General features: G+C 40.8%; 1 protein-coding gene across 3 annotated transcripts in view; it reads left to right on the forward strand.

Moving 5' to 3' along the window:
* The window catches only part of LOC140476882 (intermembrane lipid transfer protein VPS13B-like), a 957534-nt gene that overhangs the window by 865646 nt on the left and 70181 nt on the right, over window positions 1-21707 (forward strand). For all 3 annotated transcript variants that reach the window (XM_072569770.1, XM_072569768.1, XM_072569769.1), the window contains exons 44-46: window positions 16798-16953; window positions 18306-18572; window positions 20323-20406. In XM_072569770.1, the coding sequence (XP_072425871.1) occupies window positions 16798-16953; window positions 18306-18572; window positions 20323-20406 (507 nt within the window). The remainder of the gene's footprint in view (window positions 1-16797; window positions 16954-18305; window positions 18573-20322; window positions 20407-21707) is intronic.

The following is a 21707-nucleotide window of genomic DNA, read 5'->3' on the forward strand; positions in this document are numbered from 1 at the left end:
ATGGGTCAAGTGCAGAAAGTTGGATGAGTGTAGATTTAGTGTAGTTTTGCTGGTACAGACTCAATAGGTTGAAGGGCCGTTTCTATACTGTATGATTCTCCGTGTGGTTCATTTAAGATTTCAGATGATGAATACTTAATAAAAGTTATGAATAGGACTTAGCATGAAGCAAATCAAAACAAACGGGCCCTATGGAGTACCTGACATGTTCTTATGTGAACTGCATAGTCTATCCTGTTCTTATGGGATGCTTATTTTATATCCTGCTTTTGTTTATGAAACAGGACAGTAGTGGGAGACTGTGTATTGAGTCGGAAGAGATAGGAGAGGTCTTGAACAAGTACTTCTCTTCAGTATTTACGAACGAGAGGGACCGTATTGTTGAAGAGGAGAGTGTGAAACGGACTGTTAAGCTAGAAGAGATACCTGTTAGGAAGGAAGATGTGTTGGACATTTTGAACAACTAGAGGATAGACAAGACCCCCAAGCCTGACGGGATATATCCTAGGATTATGTGGGAAGCAAGAGAGGAAATTGCAGTACCGTTGGCAATGATCTTCTCGTCTTCACTGGCAACGGGGGTGGTACCAAGGGACTGGAGAGTAGCGAATGTTGTGCCCCTGTTCAAAAAAGGGAATAGGGATAACCCCGGGAATTACAGGCCAGTTAGTCTTTCTTCTGTGGTAGGCAAAGTAATGGAAAGGGTACTGAGAGATAGGATTTATGAGTATCTGGAAAGACACTGCTTGATTAGGGACAGCCAGCACGGATTTGTGAAGGGTAGGTCTTGCCTTACAAGTCTTATTGAATTCTTTGAGGAGGTGACCAAGCATGTGGATGAGGGTAGAGCAGTGGATGTAGTGTACATGGATTTTAGTAAGGCATTTGATAAGGTTCCCCATGGTAGGCTTATGCGGAAAGTCAGGAGGCATGGGATAGAGGGAAATTTGGCCAATTGGATAGAAAACTGGCTAACCGGTCGAAGGCAGAGAGTGGTGGTAGATGGTAAATATTCAGCCTGGAGCCCAGTTACAAGTGGAGTTCCGCAGGGATCAGTTCTGGGTCCTCTGCTGTTTGTAATTTTTATTAATGACTTAGATGAGGGAGTCGAAGGGTGGGTCAGTAAATTTGCAGATGATACGAAGATAGGTGGAGTTGTGGACAGTGAGGAGGGCTGTTGTCGGCTGCAGAGGGACTTAGATATGATGCAGAGCTGGGCTGAGGGGTGGCAGATAGAGTTCAACCCTGCCAAGTGTGAGGTTGTCCATTTTGGAAGAACAAATAAGAATGCGGAATACAGGGTTAATGGTAGGGTTCTTAGTCAGGTGGAGGAACAGAGGGATCTTGGGGTCTACGTACATAGATCTTTGAAGGTTGCCACTCAGGTGGATAGAGTTTGTAAGAAGGCCTATGGAGTATTATCGTTCATTAGCAGAGGGATTGAATTCAAGAGTCGTGAAGTGATGTTGCAGCTGTACAGGACTTTGGTTAGGCCACAGTTGGAGTACTGTGTGCAGTTCTGGTCGCCTCACTTTAGGAAAGATGTGGAAGCTTTGGAGAGGGTGCAGAGAAGATTTACCAGGATGTTGCCTGGAATGGAGAGTAGGTCGTACGAGGATAGGTTGAGAGTTCTCGGCCTTTTCTCGTTGGAACGGCGAAGGATGAGGGGTGACTTGATAGAGGTTTATAAGATGATCAGAGGAATAGATAGAGTAGACAGTCAGAAACTTTTTCCCCGGGTACAACAGAGTGTTACAAGGGGACATAAATTTAAGGTGAAGGGTGGAAGGTATAGGGGAGATGTCAGGCGTGGGTTCTTTACCCAGAGAGTGGTGGGGGCATGGAATGCGCTGCCCGTGGGAGTGGTAGAGTCAGAATCATTGGCGACCTTTAAGCGGCATTTGGATAGGTACATGGATGGGTGCTTAATCTAGGTTAGAAGTTCGGCACAACATCGTGGGCCGAAGGGCCTGTTCTGTGCTGTATTGTTCTATGTTCTATGTTCTATGAAACAGCATTGAATAAAATACAGGGCACCATGTGAGGTAGCAGGTACACTGGCTAAATACAAGGCTGTAAGCCAAGGTATTTCCGTACTTGTGGGTGAAGACTTTGCAAAACAAAATCCTGACCATCCCAGATTAAAAGAGATATTATTAACATGCATACTGCTCTGGATGCACAAAGTGAAAGTAAAATGTTTCTTAAATTGAGATTTTGGTGCAAAACCACTTAATAAAATATGAAATAAACAATTCCCCTCGATATTATATTGGATTTTATAGAAGTTTTGAAGCATGTCCTCCACTCAGGAATGTTCCATACCTTTTTAATTATTTTATGGTTCATGTGTATTAGTCGCAAGTCCAGTATTTATCATCTACCTATAATTTCACCTGAGATAGTGCTGGGCTGCCATTTTGAACTGCTGCAACCAATCTGGTCAAGTGCAAGTTGCTATCTTTGATTGTCAGGAAGATTATAAAAACAATATGTTATTTGAGTGGAGAGAAACAACAGAACCCAGTTGTACAGAGGGGCCTGGGTGTGCTGGTACATGATTCACAAAATGTTAGTGTGCATGCGCTGAAAGTGATGAGGAAGAAAGCAAACGTTAGTTTTATTGCAAGTGGAAGAGTATGGGCATTGTGTTATGGTTGTGCAAGCTGTTGGTGAGACTATATCTGGAATACTGTACGTAGTTTTCATCACGTTGAAGAAAAGAGAAAGGTTACTTTAGCATTAGAAGCAATTCAGTGAAGTTTCACTCAACTCTCTTTGGGCATGGGATAGGTGTCTTGTGAAGAAAGATTGTACAGGCTAGCCTCAATATACATTGGAGTTTAAAAGGAGGGGCGATCTTACTAAAATATAGAAGATTTTAATGGGATTTCACAGAGTGGATGCGAAGAAGATGCAATTTTAAAAATCAGGGTGTCTCCGATTTAATACTGGCGATGAGATTTTCCTTTTCTCTCAGGGTCATTAGTCTGGAATTCTCTTCCCCAGTGAGCAGTGGAGGTCATTGACATATTCAAGACTGAGTTAGATTTTTGATCAGCAAAGGAGCCCAAAAGTGGAGTGAAAGCCATAATCAGATCAGCCCTGATCTTGAGTGGCACAGTGACTCAGTGGTTAGCACTGCTGCCTCACAGCACCAGGGTGTCAGGTTCGATTCCAGCCTTGAGTGACTTTGTGGAATTTGCACATTCTCCCAGTGTCTGCGTGGGTTTCCTCCGGGTGCTCCGGTTTCCTCCCACAGTCACAAAGATGTGCAGGTCAGGTGAATTGGCCAAGCTAAATTGCCATAGTGCTAGGTGCATTAGTCAAAGGGGAATGGGTCTGGGTGGGTTGCTGTTCGGAGGGTCGGTGTGGACTGGTTGGGCCGAAGGGCCTGTTTCCGCACTGTAGGGAACCTAATCTAATCTAATCTAATTTTATTGAATGTTATGATGTGGAGGTGCCGATGTTAGATAGAGGTGGCCAAAGTTAAAAATCACAACACCAGGTTAAAGTCCAACAGGTTTATTTGAAAATACACGCTTTTGGAGCGCTGCTCCTTCTTCATGTAGCTAGTGGGGCAGGATCATAGGATACAGAATTTATAATAAAAGATCAAGGTGTCACACAACTGATGTGATGTATTGAATAAACCTAGATGGCTGTTGTATGACACTTTGATCTTTTACTATAAATTCTGTGTCCCATGATCCTGTCCCAATAGTTACCTGTTGAATGAGCTTGTACCTTCAAATAAACCTGTTGGACTATAACCTGGTGTTGCACAATTTTTAACTTTATTGAATGTTGGAACAGACTTCAAGGGCTGAATGGCCTATCCTGCTCTTAATGTTTGCATTCTCGTGATTCACAAGATCAAAGGAAGTAGGTTTGAAGTTGTCTGTGTAATGTCAGTAAAAACACCAGTAAGTATAAATAAGGGTATAAAGTATTTGGCCCATTAGCCTCGAAAAGCACGTGTAAATTTGAACTGCCATGGTCTCTTGCACAGATTATTTAACATCCTAAAATAGATAAATAAACATGATAAAACATCTGAAGGCATAAAGCCCTGTGTAACATTTCCACGACTGTTGAGAGTAATTGAGTGCGTGCAGGCTGTCTACCTTTCTCACTGTCTGCATTATTCAAAGCTGACTAGTTGTGATCCACTGGTGATATTTCCAAGCAGAACTGTTTTTAGTGTGAACTCTGGCATCAATGCATACTGCTTAAATTGTACTCTTGAGTAGATATTCATACATTTACTATTGTAGTCCTTCTTGCCTCTCAGTGACCCCAGTCCTGGATTACACTATCTCGTATCAGCTGACTGCCTTAGAGTGCAGTTGGACCTTACCAAAAGGTCATTCTTTTACAGTAACCTGTAATGTAAATGCTGAGAATGCGCTCAGCTGGCGATTAGTATGGGCTGAGTAGGGGCAGTAGGACTGAGCCTTTCCAGTGATAAACCGATAACGAAACAGGAAACCGCTGTCTTCACATGCCTGCCTGCCGTCTCTCTCTTGCGGCAAGGATCCCAAGGTGATTGCAATTCTTGTAACCATTATCAACACAGCCACAATAGTTTAATACATGCTTGCTGATGGGTTTGAAGGTGGGATTTGGGGGGAGGAGTATCCTTAAAATCCAGTGAGTGGCCTTCCCACTGCCTATCCACCCACCTCTGACCTGTCTGGAATTTTTCAACCTGAGCGAGGATGAGATGTCAGGTGACCCATCCACTTTCGAGTCTCATCCTACTGTTTCATCTTCCTGCATTTAACTGCGGGTGAGGGGAGACTTTAGCCATACACGAAAACCATCAACTTTGGCTACATGACCACTTGTTGGCAGTTCCATGTCCTACATGGTCTACATAGGCCCCTGAGCTTTATTGAGGAGCTCATCTGGAGAAAGGTGCAGAAACTTTGCCTCACAGCAATTAAACTGCCTCCAGTGTGACCTTTTAACCAGGTAATAGGGGGAGTGTGTAGAACCGGGGCCACGGGATCCTTTCAAATCAGGCTCAAAGTAATGTATTCTCCTGGAAGCTACAACACTTGGGGCAATTATTAGGGAGGTCATATCTGAATATCTTAAGCAAAAAGAACATGAGGTGAAAAAACAATATAAAAATTGGGCAAAATCCAAATAATAGTCGAATGTCATGTGAGTTTGATTAGACAATAAGGGCCCAGAGTTTGCTGCCAAGATAATTTGGAGGTGATATTGATTATTGATCGCCTTCAATTACACTCTTCCCAGCAAAAACAAATATTCTCTGTATTCACTCTTTCAAAACCTTTCATAATTTTTAAGAGCTGTGAAGTTCCAGAAACATGACATGATCCCCCAGGTGCAAAAGGATGAAATCACACTGCTACAAGTTTAAAAGATTTTAACTTTAAAGAATTCATTAGTTTTTCTTTCTGTCTGTTTCACTCTCTCTCTTTTTATTGCAATCTTTCTTTCCTTCTCTTTATATTTATTCCCACACCCTATTTCTTTTGCAGTCATCCCCCTTTTTCTTTCTCATCCTTAAAGATCATCGGTGAGCCTCTTAGCACGGAGTGGCTTGGTGGCAATATAGTAATCCCCAGGCTATGTTTTTGTTGAAAATCCACCATGACATATGGTGAAATTTGAATTCAATAAAATCTGGAATTAAAAAACAAAAAAGCTAGTCCAATGTCGACCATGTAACCATTGTGATAAATAGACCTTCTGATTTACTAATGAAATCTGCTGTCCTTAACGTGTGACTTCAAACCCCCAGCAATGTGGTTCGCTCTTAAATTTCTCTCTGAAATGGCCTAGGCAGCCAGTCAGTTCAAGCGCACTTAGGGATATGCAGCAAATGCTAGTCTTGCCAGTGATGCCAATATCCCATGTAAATATAATTTTTTAAAAAACACATTCACTGATCTCCCTTATATTTCATTGACATAGTCAGTGAGGGCACTATTGCCCTCACCATGCTACTATTGGTTCATACTTCTGGCAGTGTAAATGTGAAAAAAAAGGGTTTGAGGGACTTGGTCTGATGTTGTTAGATGTTTCAGTCAAGCACATTTTCTAGTACAATTTAATAGAAAAACAAGTAGGTGGGAAGTTAATTGTTTTTAAAGGAAGATCACATTTATTAGTTACTTATGTTCAAACTTAAAGGCAGAAAAATGCACTTTTCTCTGTGATTAGACCTCTGTGTGAAGTATCCGTTGATGGCCACCTTTCTTGTCCCTCTACCTGCAGGAAAAAAAGAGAACCTTTGTTGTGCACCTACCCTTCACAGCCCAGCACAGATTTTGGAAGTTAACCTGCTGCAATGCAGCACATTGGCAAACAAAATTAAAAGGTTGGCCAATGAGAAAGGTGTTAACAAGAGTCCTGAAAGAGGTGAGGGAGAGGTTCAGGAGGGATATCAACACTTCAGGGCCAGATTGCTGAATATTAAGCCTCATAAGAGGATTTGTTAGCTCAGTCGGCTGGATAACTGGTTTACAATGCAGAATGATGCCAACATTATGGGTTCAATTCTTGCACTGGCTGAGGTTACCACTAAGAACTGCCTTTCTCCACCTCTCCCCTTGCCTGAGACATGGTAACCCTCAAGTTAAACCACGTCCTGTCATCAGTCTCTATTTGGGCCATTGAGCCCCTCCATTTCTTTGAAAGACATATCTAATTTGTTCCAGTGATGTTCTCGTTCTCCATAGCCATACAGTTGTCTTCCCTTTGATTATATGGTATAGATGTGGAAAGAATTCTTTCCATTATGGAAGAATCTAAAACTAGATTTTATCCTGTCATCTCTGGCTGTTTTGCCAAATGTGGTGCCCTTGTCTAGTTGTCCAACCTCTGCTTAACACTATGGTAAATCATAAATCCCACATCAACAGACTCTTTCTTGATTACACTCCAGGTGCAGTGATGGGGCCATGAGAACCGAATTGAACAGAAAGTTTGTACAGCAGTACATCAGTGCAACCTTACTCCATATGCTCATGATGCGTTGGTAGTGTGAAATTGAAATAGCCAACGAATGTAAATTAATAAATGCGCTTTAACTCTAGAAGGTTTTCATTGCTGCCAGTGTAAATGTTCCTAACTGCCACTAGCTTATCCAATAGAAACATTCAGATCTTTACTGTCTACATGATCTCCATCTGTTTACTTTCCTTGCTGATTTTCTAACTGGTCAGATGGATCCAACTGCTATGGCTGTTTTTCTTTGGCATTAACTAATATTTATAAATTAAACAAATTAATTGCTTACAGACTTACGTGCAGGAGAGCTGAGGGACTAGCCAAATGTGCCCTGAAGCTTCTTATGTCAGTGAAGCCTCTTGGTGTTGGTTTTCAAAATTGACTGGCTTAGTTATATTCTTAGAATTCAAATGACAATCAAATCTCTTGGCCTTCCAGAATTATTATATGTCTCGCTATTTTACTGGCTACTAAACAAGTCCATTAGGTTTATTTTTTAAAACAACCTACAACTCAGTTGCTTCATTTGGATTTTGAAATATTATATATAACTCTGCTGTACGCTTAAATTATATTTCCGTAGTAAGCTTAACATATATCTCTTCTGTGTGCTTAACCTAGAGACGATTGTAGCTTTTTTCCAATAAATAGCCTTAAGGTAGTCTTCATAATTGGAAAGGAATGTTTTGCAGTCCTGATATCTTTTGGCCTAAGTAGAGCATTTGAAACAATAACTTGGTTTGTGCAGTGAAACAGGGTTGAGGCTATCAGCACTCAGTGTTAAGAAAGAATAAATTATACAGCAACCTCTGGTGACAGCCCATGCGCAGTTAAAAGCAGTATGTGGATCTTTCTGAGTTTCTCATGCTGCTCTGGAAGCTATGCTATACTTACACCTCACCCAGAGACTCACTATTGTGTTCTGATCCCAGCTAATGATATTACCGTCAAGTCAGAGCCCAGACAGGAACCGGCTTGATAGACCATATTTTGATTTGTTTTCATTTGAATGAAGTGAACTCTTGAAGTCATAGAGATGTACAGCACAGAAACAAACCCTTTGGTCCAATTTAAAGAGTGTGGTACTGGAGAAAAACAGCTGGTCAGGCAGCATCCAAGGGGTAGGAGAATCAATATTTCGGGCATAAGCCCATCTTCCTGACTCTGATCTCCAGCATCTGCAGTCCTCACTTTCTCCGTTGGTCTAACTTGTCAATGCCGACCAGATATCCTAAATTAATCTGGTCCCATTTGCCAGCATTTGGTCCATATCCCTCTAAACCCTTCCTATTCATGTACCCATCCAGATGTCTTTTAAATGTAGTTGTACCAGTCTCCACTACCTCCTCTGGTAACTCATTCCATATACACACTACCGTCTGCATGAAAACGCTGCCCCTTAAGTCCCATTTAAATCTTTCCCCTCACCCAAACCTATGTCCTCTAGTTTTGGAATCCCAGACTCAGGAAAAAGACCTTTTCTATTTACCCTATCTATGCCCCTCATGATTTTATAAACCTCTATAAGGTCATCCCTCAGACACCGATGCTTCAGGGAAAATAGCCCCAGCCTATTTAGCGCCTCCCTATAGCTTAAACCTGCTAACCTTGGCAACATCCTTGTAAATCTTTTCTGAACCCTTCCAAGTTTCACAACATCCTTCCTATAGGAAGGAGACCAGAATTGCACACCATATTCCAAACGTGGCCTAACCAATGCCCTGTACAGCCGCAGCATGACCGCCCAACTCCTATACTCAGCACTCTGTCCAATAAAGGAAAGCTTACCAAATGCCTTCTTTACTATCCTGTCTACCTGTGACTCTCCTTTCAAGGAGCTATGAACACTGCATTCCAAGGTCTCTTTGTTCAGCACCACTCCCCAGGGCCTTACTATTAAGTGTGTAAGTCCTGCCCTAATTTGCCTTTCCAAAATGCAGCATCTCACATGTATCTAAATTAAACTCCATCTGCCTCTCCTCGGCCCACTGGCCATATGATCAAGATCCCATTGTATTCTGAGATAACTTTCAGTGTCCAATGCACCTCCAATTTTGAGTCATCTGCAAACTTACTAACTATACCTCCTATGTTCACATCCCAATCATTTATATAAACGACAAAATGCAGTGTACCCAGCACCAATCCTTGTGGCACACCATTGTTCACAGGCCTCCAGTCTGAAATACAACCCTCTACCACTACCCTGTATCTTCTGCTTTTCAGCCAGTTCTGTATGCAAATGGCTAGTTCTCCCTGCATTCCATGAGATCTAACCTTGCTTGTTGAAACATGGACATGCAGTGGTGCAGGTTTTACTTTAGTGATAAAACAGTAATTTATTAACAAAAGAAATGAGGATCAAGAGTAAACCAGACCATCTATTTATAATGCAAATTAAAATATTTTTAAATATACAGAAAAATGTATAACCCTATTAATCCCAAAACACTCCTTTTTAAATTGAACACACAAAGCAAAACAGCTTTTGAATAGTATGCAAAACACATCCCATTACTGTACTCAAAACAACACCAATACAATACTCACACCAAAGTACACCACAGTAAGTTTAAGTCACTTGTGATTTCAAATTTCACACTAAAATTGCAGTTATCTTCTTCATGGAGCTATCATACACCTGCGTGAATACATGAAGCTTTAAGTAATCTCTTCAGTGTTTTATCCCAACACTTCTGGTGTGGGACTAGCACTAATTCCTCACTCTAAGGTAACTTAGTTCACTTATATATATTTTTTCCTTCTCAGGAGAATGGCTTGAGCCATGTTGCTCCAAGGAATTAACAGGCTGCCTCACTCAAAGTAAAACCCCAAAGCCTTACTGTCCAAACCATGGCTGTTACCATTAAGCAAAAAGAAAATCCAGGGATGTCTAATAAACCCGAGTATTTACCTTGCTGGGTGGTAAAACAATCCAAAATAAGTTAATCCAAAATAATTAGTCGTGCGCAAAACCTACTCACACTAATGCCAAAATTGTTTTGCAAGTTAATTAGAAGTTAATTATTAACTTCAAACACACAGAAAACCAGCTGTTTACCAACTCAAAAACCCGAAACCCAATCTTGCAATAAATAATGTTAAAATATATGTCAGATAAGTCCACGAATAAGAAATCTTTGGAAAGATATAGGTCAAGTGGGACTAATTTGGTTTGGGAATGTGGTTGGCATGGACTGGTTGAACCCAAAGGTCCGTTTCCATGCTGTATGATTATATGACTTTATGTGTAAACCCACAGTTTACATTACAATTGAAATATCTGGATTAATGTGAATTTGTGCATCTTAGCTGCTACCCATTAAACTACCAGAAAACATTGGAACTTAACAGGTGCTAAATCTTAATTAAAATCACAGAGATATATAGCACAGAAACAGACTCTTCAGTCCAACTTGTCCATGCCAACCAATATTCTGAATTACTCTAGTCCCATTGCCATCATTTGTCCATAATCCTCTAAATCCTTCCCATTCATATACCCATCCAGATGCCTTTAAAATGATGTACCAGCCTCCACCACTTATTCTGGCAGCTTATTTCATACACGTACCACCCTCTGTGTGGAAAAGTTGCCCCGTATGTCTTTTTAAAATCTTGCCCTTCTCACCTTAAACCTTTGCCCCCTCGATTTGGACTTCCCTAAGCCCGTGGAAATGACCTTATGTATTTACCCTATCCATGCTCCTCATGATTTTCTAAACCTCTATAAGGTTACCCCTCAGCCTCCGATACTCAAAGGAAAACAGCCCCAGTCTATTCAGCCTCTCCCTACTGCTCAAACCTTCCCTGGCAACATCTTTGTAAATCTTTTCTGGACCTTTTTCAAGTTTCAGTTATTGACAAAAATATCTTTGGCACTGAGAGTTAACTTGTTTTACATGTGATATTGAATCCCATACAATTTTAATTCTCATTGTAGAATGACATTTTTAGCCTTCACTTATTTTCTGTTTCATCATGCACTCACCTAATTCTCTTTTTCTTTTCCCTTATTTCATTTTTGTCCATGATTCAGCATTGAATTCAATCTTTGAACTAATGCTTCTGTAAGAATGTGCAGTCTTAAGTATATTAATATATAAACCAAAAGGAACAGTTTCCATCTCTATCTAGCTGACTGGGAGTTGTATCAGATATAATAAATACATTTCAAGGAAGTTTCTGAGCCATTTTGTTTGAGAAATACAACAGAACTCAAGTAGTACTGGGTTAAGAAGCAGGTTTTGGTGTGGAGTCAAGAATATTAGACCTCAGATTGTTTTAATTGTCCTGCTGCCTGACAAAAAAATTTGTAGCTGATATAGTAAGGAGATCTCCCAGCAATAGATCCGGTCCCAAATATTTTTGTAACCTTATCAGTTCTGGGGCACCTTTTTCACCTTCTGCCAAGACTGAAATATAAAACACAAGTTAAAGTAAAGCTGAAATTTTTCCTTTTGGATAGTAAGCAGCGGGATGCATGTCATTGATGTCGACTTGCTGCTCATATTGCTGACAAAATTAGCCATTTCCTGTGGCTTAATAAGCACTGACTGGCGAGCTTTAGTGAACCACTTGGTCTGTAGTAGACCTTGATTGGAGCATCCCTGCTCACCAGAGAAACTGGCAGTCTATCAGAGAGCAGCAGCATCTGGTTCCTAAAGTCCATTTATCATGGTTACTTTTCAGGGGATCTAAAAACAAGAAGGTAGGTTTCTTTCTTGGGTGGTGTTCACAGGGAGTCATAGAATTATTGCAGCATGGCTAAGGGCCCTTTTGCCCATCGTGTCTGCACTGGTTATCTGTTCTAATGCCATTATTAAATATAATTATGAGGAGCACAGATAGATTGGATGGGAAGATACATTTCCCCTCAGTGGAGGGATTAATGAGCAGGGCATAGTTTTAAGATAAAGAGCAGGAGATTTAATGGGCATGTGAGGAAACCATTTTTCACTCAGAGTGGGCTGGTAATCTGGAATTCACTGCCTGTGCTGTGGGCCAAGTGCTGGAAAATGGAATTGGAATAATTGGATTGTTGTTTTTGACCAGCGCTATCTTGATGGGCTGAAAAGCCTTTTTATCTGTTCTGCAGATCTCTATAACTCTCATGTTCTAGCACTTGACCCACAGTTGTATATGCTGTGACATTTTAAGTGCTCATCTAAATATTTCCTACGTGTCGTGGTGGTTCTGGCCTCCACCATCTTTTTCATTAGTGAGTTGCAACCACCTACCACTCTCTGGGTAGGAAAAAATCTTTTCTGTTATCCTCTCTAAACCTTGTCTTAAAACTGTGCTTCTTGGTTATTGACCCCTAACTAAACGAAGCTATTTGGAATCATAGTTATACAGCATAGAAGCAGAACCTTCAGTCCAACTTGTCCATGCCGACCAAGTTTCACAAACTAAGCCATCCCATTTGCATGCATTTGGCCCATATCGCTGTAAACCCTTCTTATTCATGTCCCTGTCCAAATGTCTTTTAAATATTCTAACTGTACCTGCACTGACCACTTCATTTGGCAGGTCTTACCACGTATGAACCATCCTCTTTGTGAAAAGTTGTTCCCTCAGGTGCCTTTTAAATCTTTCTCTTCTCACCTTAAAAAAAATGTCCCTAATTTTGAAATCACCCACCCTAGGAAAAAGACCTTTGCTGTTCACCTTGATTTCATTTTTGTCCATGATTCAGCATTGAATTCAATCTTTGAACTAATGCCTCTGAAAGAACATGCCCCTCATGATTTTATAAACTTCTACAAGGTGGCCCTTCAACCTCCTATGTTTCAGTGAACAAATGTCATCTGCAGTCATTGTTTTTACTTAAATGTCCCAGCCTATCCAGCCTCTTCTTATAACTCAAACCCTCCAGGCCTGTCAACATCCTAATAAATCTTTTATGAACCTTTTCCAATTTAATAATACTTTCCTATAGTAGGGAGACCAGAACTGTGCACAGTACTCTGAAAGTGGCCTCACCAATGTTCTGTACAACTTCAGTATGATGTCCCAACTGTGATACTCAGTGGTCTGAGCAATGACGACGTGCGCGCCAAACGCTTTCTTAACTACCCTGCCTACCTGTATACAACTTTCAAAGAACTATGTACCTGAAACCTTAGGTCTCTCTGTTCGACAACCCTACCCAGGGCCCTACCATTAATTGTACAAGTCCTGCCCTCATTTGTTTTCAAAATGCAATACCTCGCATTTATCCAAATTAAACTCCAGCTGCCACTCCTCAGCCTATTGGCCCAATTGATCGAGACCTCTTTGTAATCTTTAATAACCACATTCACTGTCCACTGTGCCACAAATTTTGGTGTCATCTGCAAATGTACTAACCATGCCTTCTAAATTCTCATCCACATCATTATGTAAATGACAAACAAACATGGACCCAGTACCAATCCCTGCAGAACACCACTGGTGACAAGCTTCCACTCCAGAAACAATCGTCCACGACCATGCCCGCTATCTCCTACTGTTGAGCTAATTTTGTATCCAATTGGCAAGCTCTCCCTGAATTCCATGTGATCTAAAGTTACTAATTAGTCTACCATGTAGGCAATGAGGCAAAAGTGAGGATTGCAGATGCTGGAAACCAGAGTCTAGATTAGAGTGATGCTGGAAAAGCACAGCAGGTCAGGCAGCATCCGAAGAGTAGGAAAATCGACGTTCAGGCAAAAGCCTTGATGAAGGGCTTATGCCCGAAACGTCGATTTTCCTGCTCCTCGGATGCTGCCTGACCTGCTATGCTTTTCTAGTAGCACTCTGATCTATACCATGTAGACGATGTCTATCACTCTACCCCCATCAGTATTTTTGGTTACATCCTCAAAAAACTCAGTCAAGTTTGAGAGACATGATTTCCCACATGCAAAGCCATGCTGACTATCGCTAATCAGTCCTTGCCTCTCCAAATGCATGTAAATCCTATCTGTCAGAAACCCCTCCAGCAAATTACCCACCACTGATGACTGACTCACAGTTCTATAGTTCCCAAGCTTTTCCTTACAGCCTTTCCTAAATAAAGACACAACGTTAGCCGCCCTCCAGTACTCACCTGTGGCTGTGGATGGATCATCCACTCAGCACTTCTGGCTGAAGATTGACGTGAAAGCTTCAGCCTTATCATTTGCACTGATGTGTTGGGCTCTTCCATCATTGAGGATGGAAATATTTGTGAAACCTCCTGTTCCAGTGAGTTGTTCAATTGTCCACCGTTCATGAGTGGATGTGGCGGGACTGGAGAGCTTTGATCTGATCCATTGGTTGTAGAATCTCTCAGCTGTTGCCTATCACTTTCTGCTTATGCTATTTAGCATGCAAATAGTCCTGTGTGGTAGCTTCCCCAGGTTGACACTGTCTGCAGGTGTGCCTGGTGCTGCTCCTGGCATATCCTCCTGCACTGTTCAGGGTTGATCCCTTGGCCTGATGGCAGTGGTTGAGTGGGGGATATGTTGGACCATGAGGTTACAGATTGTTTTGGAATCTGTAAATTCTGTTGCTGTTGATGGCCCACAGCTCCTCATGGATGCCCAGTCTTGAGATGAGTTTGCTCTCCTGATTTCCCTTTCAAGTATGTCCCTACACCCTTTTATACTCTTCAAGAGATTCACTTGATCCCAGTTCTCTCCCTATCTACTGTATCAATGCCTCAGTGAACTTTGTACACCTCAACCAGGTTCTCCTCAGCCTTCTCTGCTCTCGGGAAAGCAAATCTAGTCTATTTTGTTCAGTCGGAGACAGGACTTAATGGGGTTGAAGACAAGGCCATCACCTTAACCTCTATCTGTGCCTCAAATTGTGACAAATGAAGGACCCAGTCCCAACCTGCAAGTCTATGGCCCTGGTTTCCCAGTTGGTAATCAAGCACCCTAGGTGGGAAACAGCAACTTTAATTGCCTGCTGGGAAGGCAGCTAATAAGAGAGGTTGTGATTTGATACCCTTTCCAGGCTGTTAATGGAGCATTTGTGAACCTTAATTGTTGGCAATTTTAAAAAGTCCCAGTATACCTTTAAGCCTAACAGTTAGTGAGTTGACAAGAAAGAGTGTGGTGCTGGAAAAGCACAGCCAGTCAGGCAGCATCCAAGGGGCAGGAGAATCGACATTTGGGGCATAAACCGTTCATCAGGAATTAGGAATGTCATTATTACATATACAGGTAACTAAGCTACCCTGTTACTCACTTGAAGATTCCTGATGAAGGGCTTAGCCTGAAACGTCAATTCTCCTGCTCCTCTGATGCTGCCTCATTGGATGTGCTTTTCAAGCACCAACTCTTCGACTCTGATCTCCAACATCTGCGGTCCTCACTTTCTTCTAGGTGACAAGAAAGGGAGAGTATCTCTCCAGGCCAACTCCCCCAACTATGTTCCCATCTCAGCACATGTGGTGGTGGGTGGAATTGCTCCCAGAATATCATATTTACATTTCAAGGGAACTAAGCTACCTTGTTACCCACTTGAAAGACAGAGTACAACATTCAGTACCACAAAATCTCTATCATGCTTAAAATTCACCTATAGATCAGGTGATAAAACACACATCTGAGTTGCAAGCTTGTGTGCTGAAGTCCTGTGGCAGGGAATGAAAATAAAAATCAAGACGGACATTCTGGTGCGTTACTGACCAATTGCCACAGTGGCAGTGTGTGTATTTCAGATTAGGTATTACACCAAAGCCCTGTATGCCTTTCCAAATTGACATAAGTATTCCTTGAAACAAACACAGAAAATGCCTTGAGAAACTCTGCAGGTCTAGCTCCATTTGTAGAGAAAGAGAAACAGATTTAACATTTCGAGTCTGGCATGTCTCATTTCAGAACTCCAGACCCAAAATATTGACTCTGTTTTTCTCTGTACGTGGATACTGTCAGACCTGCTGAGTTTCTCTTGCATTTTCTGTGTTTGTTTCAGATTTGTAACACCTGCAGCATTTTGCTTTTTTGTAAATGTTCCTTGGAACTACTTCAAGAAGAGCAGAGAAGTTATCCATGTTGTCTTGAATAATAGTCATTCATCAAACAACATCACAAGAACAAGTTATCTGGTCATTATTTCAATGATGCATTTGTGCATGTTGGCTACTGTGCTTCTTAAATTATAATAGTGACTGCATTTCATGTGCTTCATTGTCTGTAAGGCACTTTGAGATGTCTAGAGTGTGGTGGGCTTATGCTCGAAACGTCGATTCTCCTGCTGCTCAGATGCTGCCCGACCTGCTTTACTTTTTCAGCACCACACTCTCAACTCTGATCTCTAGCATCTGCAGTCCTCACTTTCTCCCAAATTGAGATGTCTGGCAGTCCTGAAAGACACTAGAGTCATAGAGATCGAGAGCACAGAAAAAGACCCTTTGATCCATTGCATCCACTAGGGTCAAAAATAACCATATGACTATACTAATTCCATTTTCCAGTACTTGGCCTTTAGCCTTGTATGCTTTGGCATTGCAAGTGCACATCTAAATACTACTTAAATGTAAAAAGGCCTCTATCACCCTTGCAGGCAGCACTGCGTTAATGCAAATCTTTCTTTTAACATATGAATGGCTCTATATCCACTGCAGCGTTTGTACAGATAATTTAGCTATATCACTGGCGCCATATATAATACACCTTACCTCAAATCAATAGATCAATTTTTCTTTTGAAAAAAGTTGTTGTTTAGTTACCTGCCAATTGTTTATATGTTCCCACAACAAATAATTTTGGAGAAAACTGTAACTGTCATAGTATGTTATGTGTTACCCTGGTTTATCTCAGTTAATACAAACATGTTCATTGTTCTGTGCAGCTGCTTCACATCTGTATCGAGGGCTGGGGAAACTGGCGCTGGTCCGAGCCATTCAGTGTGGACAACATAGGCACATTTGTTAGAAGTATCCAGTACAAGGGCAGAACAGCATCACTGATCATCAAAGTACAGCCACTTAACAGTGTGCAAAAACAAGTAAGTTTCTTTCATGTGGTCGCGTATGAAGGCCAACCATTTTCTTATGCATTCTAACCCTTTAAATACAGAAGAGAGATGTCGGAGTTTGTGGTCTGTAAATATGTTTTCCATTTTATTCTGCTTTTGAGAAGCTAAATATTTAAACATGAGAGAAACAAAGAAGTTTTTTTTAAATAAAGGCACAAATAAGAGGTGCCTTTTGAAAGATGCAACACAGTTTTGCTAATCTTTTAAATATTGGTTGCTGCATTTACTTACACTGACTCCACATGATCTAATAGCAGCTGTGGAGAATGTCTTAGAAGTATAGAGTAGTTACAGTATAGAATCTCCTGGTGAGAATTCTGAGTTTAAACTCCTTTTTTGTCTACTTACCAACCAGATCAATGTTTCATTATTTGCCCTCTCAGAAACCTTTGTAATTTTGAAATTAGACCCCCATTTGATCTGCTGTTCAGTGGGGGAAAAAAAGGTTTGAGTGTGTTTTAAATTGTTTCTTCACAGCTATATCCTCTTCTTGTAGTACTCCTTATTGGATCCTTCCTGAATCTCCATTGTCCTTCCTGTACTAGGATGCCCAGAAGCATGCTTATTATGCAAAACAGCACGGGCCTTTTTCCATTTAAGTAGTATTTAGCACTGAGAGCAGAGAGAGCCAAACAACTATTTGATAGATGTGTTGAAAATGTTGAAGGATGTTGGCAGATAAAAAGTAACATGGAGATTATTTTTTTCTCTCATGACGGGAGAGTCAATAGCCAGTGGATATCAATTTAAGATAATTAGCAAAAGAACCAGAAGCGAGACAAGAATGTCTTTTGCAGCAAAGTTATCATTTGATATGGGTAAAAGAGATGCAGACTCAATAATTGCTTTCAAAAGGAAATTGGGTAAATACTATGGTTGAGGGGGGAGCATGTGCAGGCAGAAGGCGAGTGAATGGAGTTAATTAGATAACACTTTCAAATAGCTGACACAGGCACAGTGGGCCAAGTGGCCTGCTCCTATGCTAAGATTCAGTGCTTCATTAACATCTGAAGAGAGCATCTGCAAAACAGACAGTATTTTCAGTGTCAATGTTTAAATACCTAAGCTTGATTTATAATCCAATGCTAAAATCCAGTGCTAACAATTTAGTTAGAATCTGGTTTAGTACCTTGTGTACAATACAGAATTAGGATTGCTATAATTTCAAAATAATCCATACGTATTTGAAGGTATATGAAGTCCATGATTATTATGTGCAACATCATCCTCCATAAATGTGAAGAGTTTCATTTATTTCTGCTGGTTATTCTTCAACCCACACATGCATGAACCTAACGCTTTGTGATACTGTTCCCTTTCAGATCATTATTTGTGGAAGACAAGCTATTTGCAGTTACTTAAATCTGGATGTGGAGCTCAAGGTGGTGCAGCATTGCAGTGGGCAAGATGGACAGGAATCAATCAAAGAACATCTTTGCTGTTTGCCACTGAATCAGAAGATACCATCTTTTGTTCTTGAGAATGCAGAATTCACTGGGTTGTGCATCAGGGTTATGGGAAATGACACAGACTGGTCACCAGATGTGTACCTAGAGACACTTCAATCTGAAGACAGCACCGTCATTCAGGTACTGAAATCACTTGGACAGCTGAAATTGAGCTTAATTGCAGTATTAAACCATCCAACCCTCGATCCTGCTCCCCCATTCAGTTGGATGGTACATCTGTACCTTAGCACCATCTACCTGCTTTACTTCTAATAGTCCTTAATAGCCTTACCTTAAAAAAAATCTGTCAACCTTAGTTTTAAAATTTTTAGCTGATTGTTTGTGTGAAGAAGTGCTTCCTGACGGTCCTCACTTTCCCACACTCTCAACTCCATTATTCATTTTCAAGATCTCAATTGTTTCTTAAGAATGTGTACTCTTGGGGGTGGGGGCATGCGGGGGTAGTGGAGAGCATAACTAGACATTGTCAATATAAGATAGTCACCAAGATATCCAACAGCGAATTCAGAAGGAACATCTTTGGCTAAAGAACGGTGAGGATTTGAAACTTGCTCCCACAAGAAGTGGTTGAAGTGAATAGTATAGACACATTGAAAGGAAACCTAGACAAGCATTTAAGAGGGTTTAAGATGAGATAAGAGACTCAAATGGAGGAAAAAACAACAGCAATGCATTAGTACATCAAATGGCCTTCTGCACGAAATTTTATGTAAACCATTGAATCGCCCATTAACCTTTAACATTGAAGGGAATACAAGCCTACCTATGCAAATTGTACTCATAATTTAAACATTTTCGCTCTTGTATCTTTGTGAATTGATAAGTGTGTGGGTATTGCCTATGGATTTATAATGATGAGTGGTGTTAATATGATACTAATTTAATTTTCAAGCGCTGTGTGAACACCCTGGAGAAATATTACCTGCTCTGAAGAGGAGCAAGCAATATAATGCATGTGCACACTTAATCACACAAGATTCTCCTTATATTTAATGATGAAGATCAAAAAGAGTTGACAACTTCCCTTTACTCGTTTTTAGCCTGTATAAAATTAAAGTGTGTACTGTTTTTAACATAGAGTGTTCAACTGGACCTGATAAGGATCTCGACCATATAATAGAGTGTTCAACTGGACCTGATAAGGATCTCGACCATATAATAGAGTGTTCAACTGGACCTGATAAGATTCTCGACCATATAATAGAGTGTTCAACTGGACCTGATAAGGATCTCGACCATATAATAGAGTGTTCAACTGGACCTGATAAGGATCTCGACCATATAATAGAGTGTTCAACTGGACCTGATAAGGATCTCGACCATATAATAGTGTTCAACTGGACCTGATAAGGATCTCGACCATATAATAGAGTGTTCAACTGGACCTGATAAGGATCTCGACCATATAATAGAGTGTTCAACTGGACCTGATAAGGATCTCGACCATATAATAGAGTGTTCAACTGGACCTGATAAGGATCTCGACCATATAATAGAGTGTTCAACTGGACCTGATAAGGATCTCGACCATATAGTGCATTCATCCATTTCCTCCTCAATCGATCTGTGTGCTTGACTCACTAAGGAAGTGTTAAGTGAGATGTTTTTGAACTAGTGCAAGTCCAGAATGACTTTGCACCAGCAGAAGTGATGAAGTTGGCTCATAAAACACCAACCAAGACAACTTTGCCAAGTTTGGGACTGAGATAAATTCACTCATGTCTCAAAGTATACCGAGTTCTTAAGAAGAAGAAAATAGAATGAGCTTAAATTTGTCAAATGAAAATTTGCTTGATTTTTATTTAGTTCTTTTGCTTCATGGCCTCCTTCGAATAATTAACTTTTATTTCTTTGTTATTGATGGCTACAGATTCCCAATTCAAATGGCTCCATGTTGCATGTGTGGTGTACTTGTCTGAACGTGGATGCCAAATCTCCTGTACAGCAGAGAGTGGTGAGTGTTCTACTCCTCTTCAGCACTTCCAAAGTTCTGGTACTCATCATTCACTAGTAAACTAACAACAGTCTGTCACATTTATTCACTCCCCTAAATACCATCCTGCCAGCACTGGAAAGTTCAGATGTGTAGAGTTAAGACGAGGGGTTCACTGGAATAACACTGTACTGCCCTCCTAGATCAAAAGGATTATGCCAATACTAAAGGGGTATGGAGCAATTCAGACATTGTAATCATCTATTCAAAGGACTATCACTTGTGGAAGTGTAAAATTGTTGACTTTGGTAGGAAGTGTAGAAAACGGGATAAGATCACACCTGCAGTGGTATGTACAGATTTGGTCTCCTTACCTCAGAAAGAAAATATGCTTGCTTTAAAAATTTGCATCCATTACTGGATGGATTCCTGGGGCGTGAGATGATTTTCCTGTGCAATGAGATTGAGTAAAGCAGGTCCATATTCTGGTAATACAGCCAGAGGGGCATGTAATCTCCAGCCCATTGTTTCAGGATAAAGTAACGACCACTTCGGATTGAGTTGGGGAGCAATTGCTTTGCTCTGAATGTTGTGAATCGACGAAATTCAGTCGTGAAAGCTTGGTCAATGAGTGTTATAGGCTGGGATTGATTAATCGTTGGGCAGTAAAAGAATCAAAGTGTAGAAAGGTGTCATTCCTGATGAAGAGCTTATGCCTGACACATCTCCTGCTCCTCAGACACTGCCTGACCAGTTGTGCTTTTCCAGCGTCACACTCTTCAACTCCTTAGGTGTTAAAGGAGCTCATTTAGATGTTCAGCAAAGATTAAGCATTTTGAGTTCTACATGGCTCTTCTTTGGAATACCAAGTTAAAAATCACACAACACCAGGATATAGTCCAACGGGTTTAATTGGAAGGTTTAATTGTTGGACTATAAACTGGTGTTGTGTGATTTTTAACTTTGTACACCCCAGTCCAACACCGGCATCTAAAAAGAGCCAGATTGGATTTGAAATGTTAACTGTTTTTCTCTCCCCACAGATGCTGCCAGACCTGCTGAGTCTCTCCAGCAGTTTGTTTTTATTTCTTTCATTTCACCAGCATCTGCAGGACTTTGTTTTTATTTCTGTAAGAAAGATCTCATTGACTGGCAGAGTAGGCTCAGGGGACCATATTACCTATTCCTGCTCTTATTTCTTACACTCTTACATTCTATAACTGTTTGAGTTAAGGTTTCTCATTAGTATTTCTCCTTCTTCAAGACACTCCTTAAAACCTGCCCTTTTGGGCAAATATTTGGTCACCTGTCCTAAACATGTC

Source organism: Chiloscyllium punctatum, chromosome 5, assembly GCF_047496795.1.
Source record: "Chiloscyllium punctatum isolate Juve2018m chromosome 5, sChiPun1.3, whole genome shotgun sequence".
NCBI lineage: Eukaryota > Metazoa > Chordata > Chondrichthyes > Orectolobiformes > Hemiscylliidae > Chiloscyllium > Chiloscyllium punctatum.